The sequence below is a fragment of the Phocoena sinus genome, chromosome 9 (assembly GCF_008692025.1).
Source record: "Phocoena sinus isolate mPhoSin1 chromosome 9, mPhoSin1.pri, whole genome shotgun sequence".
Lineage (NCBI taxonomy): Eukaryota > Metazoa > Chordata > Mammalia > Artiodactyla > Phocoenidae > Phocoena > Phocoena sinus.
Window position 1 is genome coordinate 55,008,752 of NC_045771.1, and position 19,030 is coordinate 55,027,781.

The 19,030-nt window shown below is 39.2% G+C and overlaps 1 protein-coding gene across 3 annotated transcripts in view; it reads left to right on the plus strand.

Moving 5' to 3' along the window:
• Nucleotides 1–19,030, plus strand: part of CDK14 (cyclin dependent kinase 14) — a 595,562-nt gene that overhangs the window by 131,000 nt on the left and 445,532 nt on the right. For 2 of the 3 annotated variants that reach the window (XM_032642400.1, XM_032642401.1), the window contains one exon: nucleotides 12,636–12,881. The exons of the other annotated variant lie outside the window; for it this stretch is intronic. In XM_032642400.1, coding sequence (XP_032498291.1) covers nucleotides 12,636–12,881 — 246 coding nt within the window. The remainder of the gene's footprint in view (nucleotides 1–12,635; nucleotides 12,882–19,030) is intronic. 3 annotated transcript variants of the gene reach the window in all.

Here is a 19,030-nt window from a genome sequence, read left to right on the forward strand (position 1 = left end):
ATGGTTTTCAGGCAGTACTGCTACTATAGCTATTTATTGTGACTGGCTTGGTCCATGGCTTGGTGTAGGGGGAAGTCTATGGCTTGTTGTGACCTGTGCAGAGGGCATTAACAAACTATGTGTAAAGAACAGTGAAAGCTGATAGTGAATGTCATGTCCAAGAGTATTCTGTGCCTGGAACATCCACAGCTAGTGCCCACATCCTTAAAAATATATGTAGCTAATAAATGTAATTTTGGAAAACAATTTGTCTCAGTCTACTTAAGCATGGATGACTGACTTAACTAAATTCCCTTAATTTCAAATACTAATTTAGTGTGACTGATTATTTTAACATATTTCAGATACTTTAAACAAAGAAAACATGCACAAATATGATTATTGCACATAATATTACTACACTTACACTCATCCTATTTTAAAACACCAACACTGTGGGTTTCATTAATTTCGTATTATTTCTATATTTCTTTTTATGCCTTCCTAGGGTTATAGATCTAATTAGTAGATTCCTTCCAGGGGTTTCACTAGTAATATTTTTGAATCTTCTTGGAGTTGTGTAATCTTTACAAATCCACAAGTAAAACAATGCCTTCTCCGAATAGCTGGGATTACAGGATCTGACACGGTTGGGGCCTTGGTTGATTTTTCCAAAGTGATTCAGATCTAAGTCATTGGTTAGCAGTCAAGTTGAATTTTCTATTTAAGGGTTAAATTTCACTTAGTTACTAAAATTTAACTTATTTCCAAAAAATGCATTCCACATTGACTTCACAATAAATTTTCTTTACAATCTGGTGTCTCTCCACTAAATGTATTCTTTGTAAAATGTTGCTTAGGCAACATCACATACCCTTTGTTTATTACTGTGTTATATTGACCTGGTCTGTTAGTGGAACATCTGTGTTGTTGTTTTTTCTACACTTGTGCTGTGTAGACCCCTTCTCCACAAGCTTTGAGCAATCATTCCTATTCTTGGTGCAATTCCTACTTTTTCTGGCACTACTTGGCTTACAGTTCTATGTGTGAAAACCAACTATATATCCTGTTATATTCATCCTTCCATATAACTGCCATTTGTCATTTATATTGACTTTTCTTTCTCAAAATCATAATGAACTCAGGGTCTTTCAATAACTCTCTTGTTCCATTTAATCATAATTTTATTTTCCTTTTGATGCTCAAATATGTAATCACAGTTTGGCCAGTAGGAATCCCTATAGCCAGATTCCTTTGTCCTTCTAGCATGGTCACTGACATTTTTGAAAGGATCCTAGTTTTCTGGTAACAGCTGGATATTTCACAGCTGTTCTGCGCTTCCTGCCCTGTGAACTGGAATCAGGTTACTTCCAAGGATTCCTCTTTTTTCATAGTGGGGAACTGGAACATAGACCAGAATCTAGGCACTGGGGGTACACATGAAAGTTAGCAGTGGATCAAAGGGCTACTATTGGGTGGGTGGTTGAAAAATCTGCCTTTTTGAGGTTATGGGTTCCTACTGATTTTTTTCCAATTTGACATACATGCTTTTGTCCTCTAGTTTTCTTATATTATGAGATTGTATCTGCACCGACCACAAGCATCTTGTTGTAGGAAGAAAGATTTTATTTGGGGAGGGGAAGTGTTTATTTAGATTGCTGACAGGTTGATGGAAAGATTCAAATGAAGATCTGGGCACTGGGGAGTAGCACCAATGTATAACCTGTCTTCTAGAACCCTCTTTCATTGCTAGGACTCTAGTCAGCTCACTCTTCTCTTCACGTACCTTGTGCACTTCAATAATTTTATTCCATAGTATGCCAGAGATTGCAGCTAAGGGGAATGAGTGCCATTCTTACTTCACCTTGTCTGGATCCTTCCCCACACCTAAGCCCTCCCTCTTCTCTTCAGGGTCTGACAAGCCCATGAGGTCAGTGAGGCTGCTTCCCCATAGCCTTATGAAGGGCCTGGAGTCTGCTTTCTGCTGTGCTTGTGGTTAACAGAGATGGCCAGATCATGTTTAAGTTGTTTGTCCCAAATATTGGAAACTTGAAACTTTTTCAGAACAGTCACTTTGCCGTATGCGGAAAACTCAAGTATAGATGACTTTCCTGGATGAAGATGCCTACATAAAGCAGGCCTGATACTGTTTTTTTTTTTTTTTTTTTAAACATCTTTATTGGGGTATAATTGCTTTACAATGGTGTGTTAGTTTCTGGTTTATAACAAAGTGAATCAGGTATACATATACATATGTTCCCATATCTCTTCCCTCTTGTGTCTCCCTCCCTCCCACCCTCCCTATCCCACCCCTCCAGGCGATCACAAAGCACACAGCTGATCTCCCTGTGCTATGCGGCTGCTTCCCACTAGCTATTTATTTTACGTTTGGTAGTGTATATATGTCCATGCCTCTCTCTCGCTTTGTCACAGCTCACCCTTCCCCCTCCCCATATCCTCAAATCCGTTCTCTAGTAGGACTGTGTCTTTATTCCTGTCTTACCCCTAGGTTCTTCATGACATTTTTTTTTCTTTAATTCCATATATATGTGTTAGCATACGGTATTTGTCTTTCTGACTTCCTTCACTCTGTATGACAGACTCTAGGTCTATCCACCTCATTACAAATATCTCAATTTTGTTTCTTTTTATGGCTGAGTAATATTCCATTGTATATATGTGCCACATCTTCTTTATCCATTCATCCGATGATGGACACTTAGGTTGTTTCTATCTCCGGGCTATTGTAAATAGAGCTGCAATGAACATTTTGGTACATGACTCCTTTTGAATTATGGTTTTCTCAGAGTATATGCCCAGTAGTGGGATTGCTGGGTCATATGGTAGTTCTATTTGTAGTTTTTTAAGGAACCTCTATACTGTTCTCCATAGTGGCTGTACCAATTCACATTCCCACCAGCAGTGCAAGAGTGTTCCCTTTTCTCCATACCCTCTCCAGTATTTATTGTTTCTAGATTTTTTGATGATGGCCATTCTGACTGGTGTGAGATGATATCTCATTGTAGTTTTGATTTGCATTTCTCTAATGATTAATGATATTGAGCATTCTTTCATGTGTTTGTTGGCAGTCTGTATATCTTTCCTGTAATTGATATCTAGTCTCATAGCGTTGTGGTTGGAAAAGATACATGATACAATTTCAATTTTCTTAAATTTACCAAGGCTTGATTTGTGACCCAAGATATGATCTATCCTGGAGAATGTTCCATGAGCACTTGAGAAAAATGTGTATTCTGTTGTTTTTGGATGGAATGTCCTATAAATATCAATTAAGTCCATCTTGTTTAATGTATCATTTAAAGCTTGTGTTTCCTTATTTATTTTCATTTTGGATGATCTGTCCATTGGTGTAATTGGGGTGTTAAAGTCCCCTACTATGATTGTGTTACTGTCGATTTCCCCTTTTATGGCTGTTAGTATTTGCCTTATGTATTGAGGTGCTCCTATGTTGGGTGCATAAATATTTACAATTGTTGTATGTTCTTCTTGGATCGATCCCTTGATCGTTACGTAGTGTCCTTCTTTGTCTCTTCTAATAGTCTTTATTTTAAAGTCTATTTTGTCTGATATGAGAATTGCTACTCCAGCTTTCTTTTGGTTTCCATTTGCATGGAATATCTTTTTCCATCCCCTTACTTTCAGTTAGTATGTGTCTCTCGGTCTGAAGTGGGTCTCTTGTAGACAGCATATATATGGGTCTTGTTTTTGTATCCATTCAGCCAGTCTGTGTCTTTTGGTGGGAGCATTTAGTCCATTTACATTTAAGGTAATTATCGATATGTATGTTCCTATTTCCATTTTCTTAATTGTTTTGGGTTCGTTATTGTAGGTATTTTCCTTCTCTTGTGTTTCTTGCCTAGAGAAGTTCCTTCAGCATTTGTTGTAAAGCTGGTTTGGTGGTGCTGAACTCTCTCAGCTTTTGCTTGTCTGTAAAGGTTTTAATTTCTCCATCAAATCTGAATGAGATCCTTGCTGGGTAGAGTAATCTTGGTTGCAGGTTTATCTCCTTCATCACTTTAAATATGTCCTGCCAGTCCCTTCTGGCTTGCAGAGTTTCTGCTGAAAGATCCGTTGTTAACCTTATGGGGATTCCCTTGTGTGTTATGTGTTGTTTTTCCGTTGCTGCTTTTAATATGCTTTCTTTGTATTTAATTTTTGACAGTGTGATTAATATGTGTCTTCGTGTATTTCTCCTTGGATTTATCCTGTATGGGACTCTCTGTGCTTCCTGGACTTGATTAACTATTTCCTTTCCCATATTAGGCAAGTTTTCAACTATAATCTTTTCAAATATTTTCTCAGTCCCTTTCTTTTTCTCTTCTTCTTCTGGAACCCCTATAATTCAAATGTTGGTGCGTTTAATGTTTTCCCAGAGGTCTCTGAGACTGTCCTCAGTTCTTTTCATTCTTTTTTCTTTATTCTGCTCTGCAGTAGTTATTTCCACGAGTTTATCTTCCAGGTCACTTATCCGTTCTTCTGCCTCAGTTATTCTGCTATTGATCCCATCTAGAGTATTTTTCATTTCATTTATTGTGTTGTTCATTATTGTTTGTTTCATCTTTAGTTCTTCTAGGTCCTTGTTAAATGTTTCTTGCATTTTGTCTATTCTGTTTCCAAGATTTTGGATCATCTTTACTATCAATATTCTGAATTCTTTCTCAGGTAGACTGCCTATTTCCTCTTCATTTGTTAGGTCTGGTGGGTTTTTATCTTGCTCCTTCATCTGCGGTGTGTTTTTCTGTCTTCCCATTTTGCTTATCTTACTGTGTTTGGGGTCTCCTTTTTGCAGGCTGCAGGTTCGTAGTTCCCATTGTTTTTGGTGTCTGTCCCTAGTGGCTAAGGTTGGTTCAGTGGGTTGTGTAGGCTTTGTGGTGGAGGGGTCTAGTGCCTGTTGTCTGGTGGAAGAGGCTGGATCTTGTCTTTCTGGTGGGCAGGTCCACGTCTGATGGTTTGTTTTGGGGTGTCTATGGACTTATTATGATTTTAGGCAGCCTCTCTGCTAATGGGTGGGGTTGTGTTCCTGTTTTGCTAGTTGTTTGGCATAGGGTGTCCAGCACTGTAGCTTGCTGGTCATTGAGTGAAGCTGGGTTCTGGTGTTGAGATGGAGATCTTTGGGAGATTTTTGCCGTTTGATGCTATGTGGAGCTGGGAGGTCTCCTGTTGACCAGTGCCCTGAAGTTGGCTCTCCCGCCTCAGAGGCACAGCACTGACTCCTGGCTGCAGCACCAAGAGCCTTTCATCCATACGGCTCAGAATAAAAGGGAGAAAAAGTAGAGAGAAAGAATTAGTAGAAGTAGGAAGAAAGACAGAAAGAAAGGAAGAAAGGAGGGAAGGAAGGAAGGAAGAAAGAAGGAAGAAAAGAAGGAAAGAAAGAAAGGAGGGAGGGAGGGAGGGAGGGAGGGACGGTGGGAGGAAGGAAGGAAGGGAGGGAGGGAAGGAAGGAAAAAAGAAAGAAAGAAGATAAAGTAAAATATAATAAAGTTATTAAATTAAAAAATAATTATTAAGAAAAAAATTTTTAAAAAAACCAGATGGATAGAACCTTAGGACAAATGGTGGAAGCAAAGCTATACAGACAAAATCTCACACAGAAGCATACACATACACATTGACAAAAAGAGGAAAAGGGGAAAAAATCATAAATCTTGCTCTTAAAGTCCACCTCCTCAGTGTGGGATGATTCATTGTTTAAAGGAGGGAAGGGAAGAAAAGAAAGAAAGAAAGAAAGAAAGGAAGGAAGGAAGGGAGGAAAGAAGAAAGAAAGAAAGAAAGAAGATAAAGTAAAATAAAGTTATTAAAATTAATTATTAAGAAAAAAATTAAAAAAAACAAAAAAACGGATGGATAGAACCCTAGGACAAATGGTGGAAGCAAAGCTATACAGACAAAATCTCACACAGAAGCATACACATACACACTCACAAAAAGAGGAAAAGGGGAAAAAATCATAAATCTTACTCTCAAAGTTCACCTCCTCAATTTGGGATGATTCGTTGTCTATTAATGTATTCCACAGATGCAGGGTACATCAAGTTGATTGTGGAGCTTTAATCCGCGGCACCTGAGGCTGCTGGGAGAGATTTCCCTTTCTCTTCTTTGCTCTCACAGCTCCCGGGGGTTCAGCTTTGGATTTGGCCCCGCCTCTGCATGTACGTATCCGGAGGGCGTCTGTTCTTCGCTCAGACAGGACGGGGTTAAAGGAGCCGCTGATTCGGGGGCTCTGGCTCACTCAGGCTGGGGGGAGGGAGGGGCACGGAGTGCGGGGCGGGCCTGCGGCGGCAGAGCCCGGCGTGACGTTGTACCAGCCTGAGGATCGCGGTGCGTTCTTCCGGGGAAGTTGTCCCTGGATCCCGGGAACTTGGCGGTGGCAGGCTGCACAGGCTCCCCGGAAGAGGGGTGTGGATAGTGACTTGTGTTCGCACACAGGCTTCTTGGTGGCAGCAGCAGCAGCCTTAGCGTCTCCCACCCGTCTCTGGGGTCCGCGGTTTTAGCCGCAGCTCGTGCCCGTCTCTGGAGCTCCTTTAAGGAGCGCTCTTAATCCCCTCTCCTCGCGCACCAGGAAATAAAGAGGTAAGAAAAAGTCTCTTGCCTCTTCGGCAGGTCCAGACTTTTCCCCGGACTCCCTCCCGGCCAGCTGTGGCGCACTAACCCCTGCAGGCTGTGTTCACGCCGCCAACCCCAGTCCTCTCCCTGTGCTCTGAACAAAGCCCGAGCCTCAGTTCGCAGCCCCGCCCGCCCCGGCGGGTGAGCAGAGAAGCCTCTCGGGCTGGTGAATGCCGGTCGGCACCGATCCTCTGTGCGGGAATCTACCCGCTTTGCCCTCCGCACGCCTGTTGCTGTGCTCTCCTCCGCCGCTCTGAAGCTTCCCCCTCCGCCACCCGCAGTCTCCGCCCGCGAAGGGGCTTCCTAGTGTGTGGAAACCCTTTCTCCTTTACAGCTCCCTCCCACTGGTGCAGGTCCCGTCCCTATTCTTTTGTCTCTGTTTTTTCTTTTTTCTTTTGCCGTACCCAGGTACGTGGGGGAGTTTCTTGCCTTTTGGGAGGTCTGAGGTCTTCTGCCAGCGTTCAATAAGTGTTCTGTAGGAGTTGTTCCACGTGTAGATGTATTTCTAGTGTATCTGTGGGGAGGAAGGTGATCTCCGCGTCTTACTCTTCCGCCATCTTCCGCTCGTCCCTGATACTGGTTTTATTCGCACAAAGCCAGGCGAAATGGAGACCATAAATTGCGTATAAATATAATTATGTGGAGAATTTGTTCGTGGGCTTTATGGTGCTGATGGAGTTATGTCGTGCAGAAAACTCTCAATATATGGTCATTTATTGATAGCAGTCCTAAGAATCATTGCTTATCTATCCTGGATCTGATACAGTGTATCAAATACAGAAAGTGGTATCTGCAGCATATTCCTAAGAACAATCTGCTCAAATATCGGAGTGCTTATAGGCAATTTCAGTAAAGTGAGTGTATTAGTTTTCAGTTGGTGTGTAAGTACTTACTAGCTTATTATCTCACAGTTTCTGTAGTTTAAAAGACTAGGCACGGCATACCTGGTTTCTCTGCCTTAGGTCTCACTGGACTGAAATCAAGGTGTTGGTCTCACCTGGGGCTCAAGATCCTCCTACAAGCAGAACTTGTAGCTGTTGGCAGAACTCATTTTCTTGTGGTTGTAGGACAGTGGTCCCGCTTTCCTGCGGGTTGTCAGCCAGTGACTACTCTCAGCCTTTAGAGCCTGCCCCCCATTTCTGTGCCGTGTGGCCCCCATAGGAAGATCACAGCATGAAATGTTGGCTTTCTTCCAGGCTAGCCAGATCACACCTCTGACTTTCTCTTCTGCGGCCAAGTAGAGAAAATGCTCTGCTTTTAAAGAACTCACCTAAGGGGCTTCCTTGGTGGTGCAGTGGTTGAGAATCTGCCTGCCAGTGCAGGGGACACGGGTTCGAGCCCTGGTCTGGGAGGATCCCACATGCCGCAGAGCAACTGGGCCTGTGAGCCACAATTACTGAGCCTGCGCGTCTGGAGGCTGTGCTCTGCAACAAGAGAGGCCGCGACAGTGAGAGGCCTGCGCACCGTGATGAAGAGTGACCCCCGCTTGCCACAACTAGAGAAAGCCTGCGCACAGAAACGAAGGCCAACACCGCCATAAATAAATAAATAAAATTTTTTTAAAAAAAGAAAGAACTCACCTGATTAGGTCAGGCCCACCCAGGGTAATCGCCCATTTGCCATATCACATAATAGAATCATGAAGTGATATCTCAACATATTCACTCTCAAAGGGGAGGGGATTATTCAAAGGCTGGACATTGGGTGTCATTGTAGAATTCTGCCTATCACAATGAACTTGTAGTTTAAAAATACTTTTATGACAGCATTTTATGAATATATTGTTTATTATTTTTGTGTCAAGGTTGCTGGGTTTTTAAAATAAATTTATTTTTATTTTATTTATTTTTGGCTGTGTTCAGTCTTCATTGCTGTGCACAGGCTTTCTCCAGTTGCAGCAAGGGGGGCTACTCTTCATTGCAGTGTGTGCACTTTGCATTGTGGTGGCTTCTCTCAGTAGTTGGGGCTCTTGGGCTCTGGAGCGCAGGCTCAGTAGTTGTGGCACACTGTCTTAGTTGCTCCGCGACATGTGGGATCTTCCTGGACCAGGGTTCAAACCCGTGTCCCCTGTGTTGGCAGGCAGATTCTTAACCACTGAGCCACCAGGGAAGTCCCTGATTGGCTCCTTTGTTTTTTCTTTTTCTCAGCCATACTTTATAGTTTCTGTGTACAGATATTGCACATATTTTGTCAGATTTATCAGTAAATATTTTAAATTGTTTGAAGCTGTTGTATATTGTGTTTTTAAAATTTCTGATTGTTGTTAGTACCTGGAAATACAAATGATTTTTGTATATTGATCTTATATCTTGTACCCTTGATAAACTTATTAATTCTAGTGCTTTTTTTGGGGGGGGGTAGATTTCATTGGATTTTCAACAGAGATGATAATGTCTTCTGTGAATAAAGTTGGTTTTATTTCTTCCTTTCCAATGTAGATTTTTTTTTTCTTTTTTCTTGCCTTGTGGCATTGCCTGGAACTTGTAATACAATGTTGAGTCAACATAATGAGAGCGGACATCCTTGATTTATTTCTGTACTTAGGAGAAAGGCATTCAGTTTAACAGTTACTGTGGGTTTAGAATCCAGGGCGCTTTAGCTGGGTGCCTGTGGCTCAGCGTGTTGTATGAGGTTCCAGTCAAGCAGGAGGCTGGGGCTGTGGTTGCATTTGAAGGCTCAACTCTTGTGGTTGTTTGCAGTCCTCAGTCCTTCCATAAATGTGCCTCTCCACAGAGCTGCCTCCTAACATGGCAGTTGGCTTTGCCTTGGGATAGTGATCTAAGAGAAGGGGAATATGACTGAGAGTGTACCAGCACAGAAACCACAGTTTTTTTAATCATCTTTTCTCAGAAGTGATAGCCCATGATTTCTGCCGTATTCTGTTTATTGGATATAAGTCAACAAATACAACCCAAACTCAAGATCTGTGTACTAAGTAAGAATGTGAGTATCTGGAAGTGGCTATCACTGGGAGCCATTTTAGAGATTGCCTGACATTGTATACTAAAATGGTGAATTACACATTTTAGAGTGTTAAGCCAACCCTGCATTCCTGGGATTAATACTACTTTTTCATTATTTATTATCCTTTTTATATATTATTGGATTCAACTTTTTAAAAATTGCCAATAAGTTTTGCATCTTTATTCATGAGAGAAATTGATCTGTAGTTTTCTTCTAATGCTTTTGTCTGGTTTTGGTGTTGGAATGATGCTGGCTTCATATAGTGAGTGGGGAAGTATCCCCTTCTCTTTAATATTTTCGAAGCATTTCTGTGGAATTGATGTTATTTTTTCCCTTAAATGTTTGGTTTACTTCACCAGTAATGTTGTCTGGCCCTGGCATTTTCTTTGTGATAACATTTTTGGTTACACTTTTAATTTCTTTAATAGACATAGGTAGACATAGGACTATTCAACTTATCTATTTATTCTCAAGTGAGCTTGGGTTGTTTTCATCTTTCACAGAATTTGCTTCATCTTAGTTGCTGAACTTATTGGCATAAAGTTGTTGATGATATCTGTAGAATCTGTAGTGATGTCATCTCTCTGATACCTGTTATTGGCAATATAAGTTCTTTACCTTTCTGCTCTTATCAGTCTGGCTAGAGGAGTATCCATTTTTTTTTTTTTATCTTCTCTGAAAACTAGCTTTCAGTTTCATTGATTTTCTTTATTATTTTTCGTTTCCTATTTCATTTATTTTCATAATGATACTTTTTTAATCATTTTAATTCTCTGCTTATTTTAGGTTTTAATTTCCCTTCTCTTTCTACTAGTATTTTAAGGTGTAATCTTATTGATTTGAATTTTTTTCCACTATATGCATTTACCATTATAAGTTTTTCTACAGCTAAAGTACTATTTAAGCTGTATCTGCCATTTTGATATTCTAACTATTTTCATTTAGTTCAAGATACTTTCTAATTCCCCTTTTGTTTAGTTTCCAAATATTTGCTGTCTTACTTATCTTTTAAAGTACTTTTTTCCCTCTGGCTCCCTTTTAAGATATTCTCTTTATCACTGGTTTTAAGCAACTTGATTTTGATGTGCCTACATGTTATTTTCTTTGTATTTCTTGTGTTTAGGGTTCATTGACTCCTCAGATTCATGTGTTTATATTTTACAGTTATAATTCAGTTGCCTCAGTGGTGTGGGTGGTTTTGTATCCATATCACATCTGCTGCCTCTTGCTTTCACATCTGTAAGAGAAACACGTGAACTCTTGAGTGAAAATTGAGTGAAACACGTCAGTGCATCTAATCTTGTGATAAATTGTTAGTTTTTGATCATGACTAGAGGACTCTGCCTTAAGTCTTTTAAAGATATCTTCAGCAATTTTGTGGTATGCTAAAAGGTGTGATGATAGCCTTCTTATTTGATTTAATTAAAACGCAACCTATGCTTAGTAGTTGAGACGCACTCATAGGACAGAGTTGATGCTTAATATTTAATTAAAATTTTTTGTTTGTTTCAAAAACTTAAAAGACCTTAATTTATTATACATACTTTCCCACTTTAGTATTTTCAAAAATTACGTTGTCAGACATGTTAATTATACAATTCAAACAATATAGGGGTATGTAAAAAATAAGTGATCTTACCCTTTATCCGTTCAGTTCTACATATCTGGCGGTATCTTATGTTAACACTTTGGTGTGTTTCCTTCTATACCTTTCTATGTGCTCATACATACACATACAAATATCTATATCTATGTCTGTATGTATATTTGTATCTATATCTATCCATACACATACATTTCTTTCTGATATGGAATCATCTTATACATATTACTCAGACACTTCATATGTTTACTTTAACAATATGGGGTTTTCTTAGATACTTTGTTTTCCTGCCTTCTTAAATAAGGATGTGGAAACTTTTCACAAGAAGAAAAAAAAAACTTTAAAAGCATTTTCAGAGTTGTCTTTTCTCTAAACAGCATAATAAAGTTACCTAGCTTTACAGGCAAGCTAGAGGCCATAAAATTACTTAAAAAGAAAAACAAAGTCTCCAGAATACAGGGAGAATGAAAGAGTTAGAACGTAAAGTGGAAAACAAGGAGCAAAAGTCAAAGAGACTAAAATAAAATGAGAGAGGAGGGCAGACTATGCAGTAAGAGAATGAATGAAGTTGAGAAGGAAATCGGAGTTTAGTGGAGTAATATGAACAAAATAAAGTGAGAGAGTGGCATGGACATATATACACTACCAAATGTGAAACCGATAGCTAGTGGTAAACAGCCGTGTAGCACAGGCAGATCAGCTCGGTGCTTTGTGACCACCTAGAGGGGTGGGATAGGGAGGATGGGAGGGAGACACAAGAGGGAGGGGATATGGGGATATATGTATACGTATAGCGGATTCACTTTGTTATACAGCAGAAACTAGCACACCATTGTAAAGCAATGATACTCCAATAAAGATGTTAAAAAAAAAAGGAAAAAAGAATAAACATTGTTTTCAACTTTTACTATCTCTACCTTTTAGCCTTTTCATATGCTCCATTCTAGTTTGGAGATGAAATCAAGATTGGGATAGATTTTAAACATGTATTCAAGCATTAAAGTGTTGACGAACATAATGACTTTCTCTAGCTGTGTTAGCTGCTTCCATGGTGGCCCATCAGTTAAAATGCCCATCTGATTTAGTTCAGCTGTTTTTGTTTGTTTGTTTGTTTTAATTAAGGCAACTTATCCAACTTTTAATGATTCAGAAATAATCCCAGTTGCAGTCAGATGGTAAAATATGTGACAGAGTTCAAGAACCACCTTAGGGCACTAGCAGTAGAGACCTTAAGCTTCCTGTTTTAGGGATAGCAATTTTAGTGTCAGCCCTAAGTGAGTATAAGCAGAATGATTATGAGGAATTTTTCATATTGAGGTTTAAGCTAGTGTAGCTTTTAAATTGTGGCCTTTCGGGGTATTTCCTGGAATCAAAATTGGCATGCTTTCTAGGATAACAAATCAGCATGGTTAGTGATATTAAAGTTTCAGTGGAGAGGTTGAGTTTAATTTCTTTTTTTTCCCAGATATGTGTCACAAAGATGTCTACACGGAACTGCCCGGGAATGGACTCAGTGATCAAACCCCTGGACACAATTCCTGAGGATAAAAAAGTCAGGGTTCAGAGGACACAGAGCACTTTTGACCCATTTGAGAAACCAACTAATCAAGTTAAGAGGGTGCATTCTGAGAACAATGCTTGCATTAACTTTAAGGCCTCTTCCACTGGCAAAGAGTCTCCTAAAGTTCGGCGGCACTCCAGCCCCAGTTCGGTAAGTGCAGTCTTCTCACTTATCAGTGGGTGAACAGAACGAGTATCCCTCTTATAATAGTGGCATGCTGTGCAGGAAGACAGCAGGTGGCTTTATCAGTACATTATTATGCATTGTCTCCTTAGGTGGTTTAATGTTTTTGGAAGAAAGAGTGCAGGCACGCGCCAGTGCCAACTATATACAGACTCTTTATTCATAAGCACCCAACAAGCAAATGAGAAGTGATTCAACTTATTTTGGGAAAGATTATTTTCTTTCTAGTTGTTTCTAGTTAGAGGAATTTATAATTAAAAATCCTTTGCTATTTTGAACACCTGGAGAGGATGTTTGAACTTCACTGTGTTTGCGGGCAGTAAGGGTCGTTTTGAATTTGGCAGGTTCACAAAGAATTTCATTCCAGGCTACATGTTAGAATGTGTTCACTTGTCTTATTCCAGTTTGTTCTCATTGTCAATATTCTACAAATTACGAGCTAGACATTGAAACTGATCTTCTTAAAGAGAAATCCTTTTCATCACAGTGAAATTTTCTAAACCCAAACTATATCAAAGCAAGTCTTGCCTTTGGACCCAAGGAGGTATAAAGTTCTGAGGTGATTGCTGCTTTTTGACTGTAGAAGTTTTACTGAAACTCATATTTCCAAGACTGGCCTGCATTTAACATTGTAAAAAAAAAAACTTATGATCTTTTGAAATTAAGTAATTTTCTAATTTAACCCACACTTAAGAACTTCTTGACATAGATGGTCTAAGAGTTTAAAGGGTAAGTGAAGAATGCGAAGAGAATTTTGATTCTGTCATCTTGCTAAGAAACATATTCCATTTCACAAATTTTAAATATTAAATTCCATGAGGGCCAAAACAGAGCAAGAGATGTCAGCTGCTAGGAGAATATTGACAGTTTAATTCAGTTTAATTAAAGTGTATGATACCTCACAAATCTTGTGTCACATTTTTTGGTTAATGAATCGAAAATAAATTCGTTAATGCAACATTTGTGAGGAGAATTGATTATCTTGGCTTTCCCCAAATTGGCCCCTGTAATCTTGTCTATGATTGCAAGGTAGTGTCCATTTAGGTCACAGATACAGCACTAACTCCTGGGAGACTTTTAGATTTAGTATCATTTAGAAGAAATGAAAAGAATCATTGAAGAATAATTAAGCTTCTGTAATGGAAAGAGAATTACATATATTTTACTACATAGTTATCTTAGTATTATTATATGTCAGTCTACGTGATATATAGAAATTGGCACTTGAGATATTGCAACGAAGCATACTTATACTAAAAAATTATTCACTGTTTATGTGAAAATCAAATTTAGCTAGTTATCCTGTATTGTACTTGCAATCCTAGTTATTATCCAGTGGTACATTATTTCTTTTGTTACTCAAATTGCTCCTGCTTTGGTCACTGGGAACTCTTTTAGCTTGGCCCCTGTGTCCTTTTGAGATGTCTTCATCCCTTTGTTTTTTGAACACTTTCTTACTTTATTGTCCTACAAGTTGCTCTTGGCTTACACTGTGTTTTTCCGCCCCAGACCTAGAATCAGTCATTTCTCCAAAGATCCCTGTTTCCTTTGATTGAAGAATGGTATTTAGAAACTAAGATTGGGTGCTGGGTGTGCTTGCTGCTACTGGGGGTCATCAAGTCAGTGTGTACATCATAGTGTAAATAATAACAGTGGGATTTTTATACTTATTTTTAATGTTTAATAAGGAGTTAATTAAAATACTTGTCAAAGAAAGCTGAGACTTGTCTGACGCGTTCTGTATTTCTCTCTGTATTTATTCATTTATTTTATACTGGAGTATAGGTGATTAACAATGTGTTAGTGTCAGGTATACAGCAAAGTGATTCAGTTATACATATACATGTATCTATTCTTTTTCAAATTCTTTTCCCATTTAGATTGTCAGATAATATTGAGCAGAGTTCCCTGTGCTATACAGTAGGTCCTTGTTGGTTATCCATTTTAAATATAGCAGTGTGTACACGTCAGATAGGAGAGGACTCAGGGAGCATGGCAGTGGCATAGGTTTAGAAACCCCTCATATAATTAGAGAGGGCAACTAGTGCAGTAAAACCAAAACCAATGGATAACATCAACAACAAATATAGGTGACGAGGTTTCTCCATGAACCTCAAACTAGGAGTGAGGGGAACAAACCATGAACAATTTTAAGAACCATGTGGTATCAGAAAGTGAGAGGGAGGAAGCTCAGGGAAGGCCAGGGGACTAGGGCCTACTCTCAGATCCAGGAAACCCCAAAATTGCCATCAGGTACATACTGGTGGCTCATTGGGCCATTCTTAGGACAGCAACAGCACCTGGGTGGGGACTTTGATGGCACCTGTGAGTAGATGAGTGCACGGAGACCATGGGGTGTCTGCTGGTCTTCCTCCTGTGACTTCTCTAGAACATCAGATTGAAGCACCTTTTCAGGACAAAGCCCTGCACTGAGTAGAAAGTGCTGGAGTAAACTTCTGTGCAGGGAAGGTTCAGTAGGGCAAAAGGGAAAGAGAAAGTCCAGAAAGAAGTGTTGAAGTGAAACAAATGGGGAAAGCTCAGTGTGTGTGAGATTGTCATTTTTTTCTTTTTCAATTCATGAAACAGAGAAAAGAATTTCATTCCATAAAGCTAGAAAAGCTATCTTGGCCATATGCCTCTCAAATTACTGAAAAATTCATTTTACTTAAAAATAACCAATAGAAAAATTATTGGTTGAATCCCATACAAAACTATGAAAAAGAGAGAGAGAGAGTAACGAGTAGCATACCATCTCTACAGATAATGAAAGCAAGCTAGAGGGGGGCAAAATTATCGTTATTGCAGATTTATGATGATATATCTAGAAAAACCAAAAGAATCAGTGGAAATACTACAAACAGTGAGAGAAGTTAGCCAAATTGCAGGTTATAACATTAATATACAAAACCCAATAGATACCATTATAAAAACAAATAAGAATTAGTGTTGAAAACTGGCAAATAAATCAAATAACTAAGCATTTATTTTCAGTGATTTCTATATGAAATTCACCTCATGGTAATCTAGTCATTGATGAAGGGAAATTTCTCTTTTAGGAGTAATCCCACTAATAAATCAAGAAAGAATAATAGATTTAGGAATCACCATTTGACAACCCCTGAAGAATTAATACATCTAGGCAAAGATTATCAATACCTGCTAACATCCTCAAAAGAGGGACATCCAGAGGTTATGATGTCCTCATGGGAGTATGCAATAACCACCAATAGAATTAAGCCTGAATCTGAACAAGCCTCTAGATGTAACTACCTGAGTTACAGGGTACAAAGGAACACATCGAGACCGGATTTTCTCTGCTCTATTCCTATCCCCAAGTATGTTTACCCTACTTTTTGACTTTAATTTGTATACAGTATTTACAATCTTAAGATGATGTAAATACTGTTCTTAGTGAGATCACATAGTGTACTATGATTAACTTTCTTTCGTTGCAAAAATTTTTGATTTTCCTAGTTATAATTGCCTCTTCTTTTCATTTGTTCATAATTAATACAATTAATTAATAGAATTTTAATCGCAAATTGAGGCCTCAAACTATTTGATAAAACTAGAAAACTCCTCTGAAATAAATCAGAATCAGATAATCTGTCAGTTTTTCTTCCCCCTGAAATTTTCCTTGTGGTTCTCCATTGTCCTAATCCAATCTGGACTGGTTGATCTCCAAATTGCTGTCAGGAGACGTCCCTTTATTCCTCCAAAGCTGATGGACCAATCTAGTTTTTAGGATAGGTAAGCCTAGCTGCAGTTTGTTTCCTGAGATGACCAAGATGGGGCTCAGTGCCTTTTTTATGCTTCATTTTTGTTCAGTCTCACTGTTCATCCTGGTTTTCATTATGCTTGGTGTCCTAATTCTGAGCCTCTCAAGTTCAACCTCTTAAGAGAATAAACCTCTGCTGGGATCAGGGATAGGCAGACACCTGACTGGGAGAGTCTAGGGGAAAGGACCTGTTCCTTAAATCCACTAACTTATCATTTTGGTTTTAGCCCCTCCTTAAAGTTCAACTTCCAATTCTTGAGTGTTTCTGGGATTCTGAAGTATGAATTGACTTAGTTCTTACTGGTTTCTACCTTTAGTCATCATCCTTGTCAGTGACCTCCTGTCCATTTGTTTCCCATCTCAAAATTTTTGTTTGTATCTTGTCTTCAGTCTTCTCCTTATTCATTTTATTTGCCCTTCTGAGTTATAACTTAGTACTGTCATTTTAGTACAGATTGGTAAGGGGGAGAGATAAATACTTGTATTCAAGCCACCATGTTGAACTGGAAATGTCCACTGTTTCTCTCCTATTATATTAACTTCCTTTAGATCTTCTTTCCTGAGAGTTTCTTATTGGGTTTACCCTTTTCTGATCCAATCTGGGATGTCTGTCTTGTATATCAGGGCGCTTATATTATTTTGTGTGGAGAGTGCTTTGCTTTCTTTTCATTTTGGGAACTTTTGCTTCCATTCAGTATGCCTTGGAAAAAGGTCTTTGCTCTTTCCTGATCAAGCTGGAAATAGTTTCTTTTTCTCTTTTAGCACGATGCTACAGTATTCTGTTTTATTCTGAGTCCCTTCTGTCTACTGCCTTTTTGTTCTCTCCCCTATTTCAGTGACGGGGGAGGGGGGGATTTTATTATACTCTTTTTCATGGAAAGACTGTTTTCCTTTCGATTCCTCATTGGGCCGAAAATGGACGTGGTTACACTTCTTGTGCAACACCATTTTACATCCTGTCCAACAGTGTATGGGTTTGATCATTTCATATTCAATGGCATGAGAGTTTTATGACATAGGTTTTGTTATTTTTAAAGAGTTTTTAAAGGCTGATAAGCATCGAAGGAAACCCTTTACCTAAGGACAACCAGGATTAATGTTATAGCTTTATTTTATTGTTATTTATTTGAAAGTATTAGTTATCTTGAATAGGCTCCAAGAGTACAGTTGAGAAGGAAGGAGAAAATGAGTAGCAGTGTGGCAATCCAGCCCCTATTTTGGTGAGGAACTCAGGATAGTCATTCTTGTTTCTTGGAATACTGTGGTAGAAACTACTGTACAATATCACATCTTCCCAACTGTGTATACATTTCTCTGCTGTTCACATACTGGTCATGTCTATGTGAGGAGTCATGCCTCAAATCAAGGAATCAAGAGTGCCTTGGCCTCAGTGACCATCACAATCATCTGGACTTCCTGATTTTGTCCAGACGGTGGCACTTCAAAATTCAGGCAGAATGTAAAGAATGTGATTTTATTTAAATTGGTATATTTCAAGAGGTGTTTAACAGATCCTATTTGTTTCAGATGATTTTTGAGTGCCTACTCTTCCTGGGCCTAGTCCCTGGGTCATAATTAGCACTGTCACTGACAGGACAGACTTTTGCTCCCCTTTTCCTACCATCTCCTCCAACTCAGCTGTGCCCTTCAACAGCGAAAACTATTGGCAGTGCTGTAGGAGAGTCTCGCCTGTCTTGCTGGCCCAATTTAGAAGGGATTTCACTGAGCTGTGCTTCAAGAGACCATATTTTCAGAAATTCAGGTTTAGATTAAGGTCCTCTATACATTCTGTAAATTTCTCCAAATTTACCTCTCTTCCTTACCAAAAAAAAGTCTGCATCCCATGACAGTCAGGCTCAATTTGGAGAGAGAGGAGGATGGTGCAGACTTGAAAATGAGAGGCCCGCTTCAGTCCTCAGATGCTCATCTTTGGGGATCTCATTTTGGCATTGCCTCCTTCTTGTGGGGACTAGCCCCTTGTCAGGTTGTTAGCATGTGTGGTGGTTGGGTCTCTCCCTCTATCTAGATCTAGATATATTTTGTAACCAAGTTATCCATCAACTATGAATTATCTCAGTGTGGCTGTGTCTAAAAGGGTTAGAAATGCAGGATGATAGAGCCTGTTGTGAAGATCAAAAGCAGAAGAAAAATTAGCCCAGGAAGGTTTGACTTCAAAAATCCTTGTTGTTTGATGAGGTCACATAGTTCTGACTGAATCCTTCCCACCTTACCCTCACACCCCCTCTCACAATTTAGTATAATGTGATAGAGAAGTGGTTCTTACTTGTGGTTTTCCTACAATTCAGGGGGTCATCAACAATCTTAAGTAAGGGGTTAT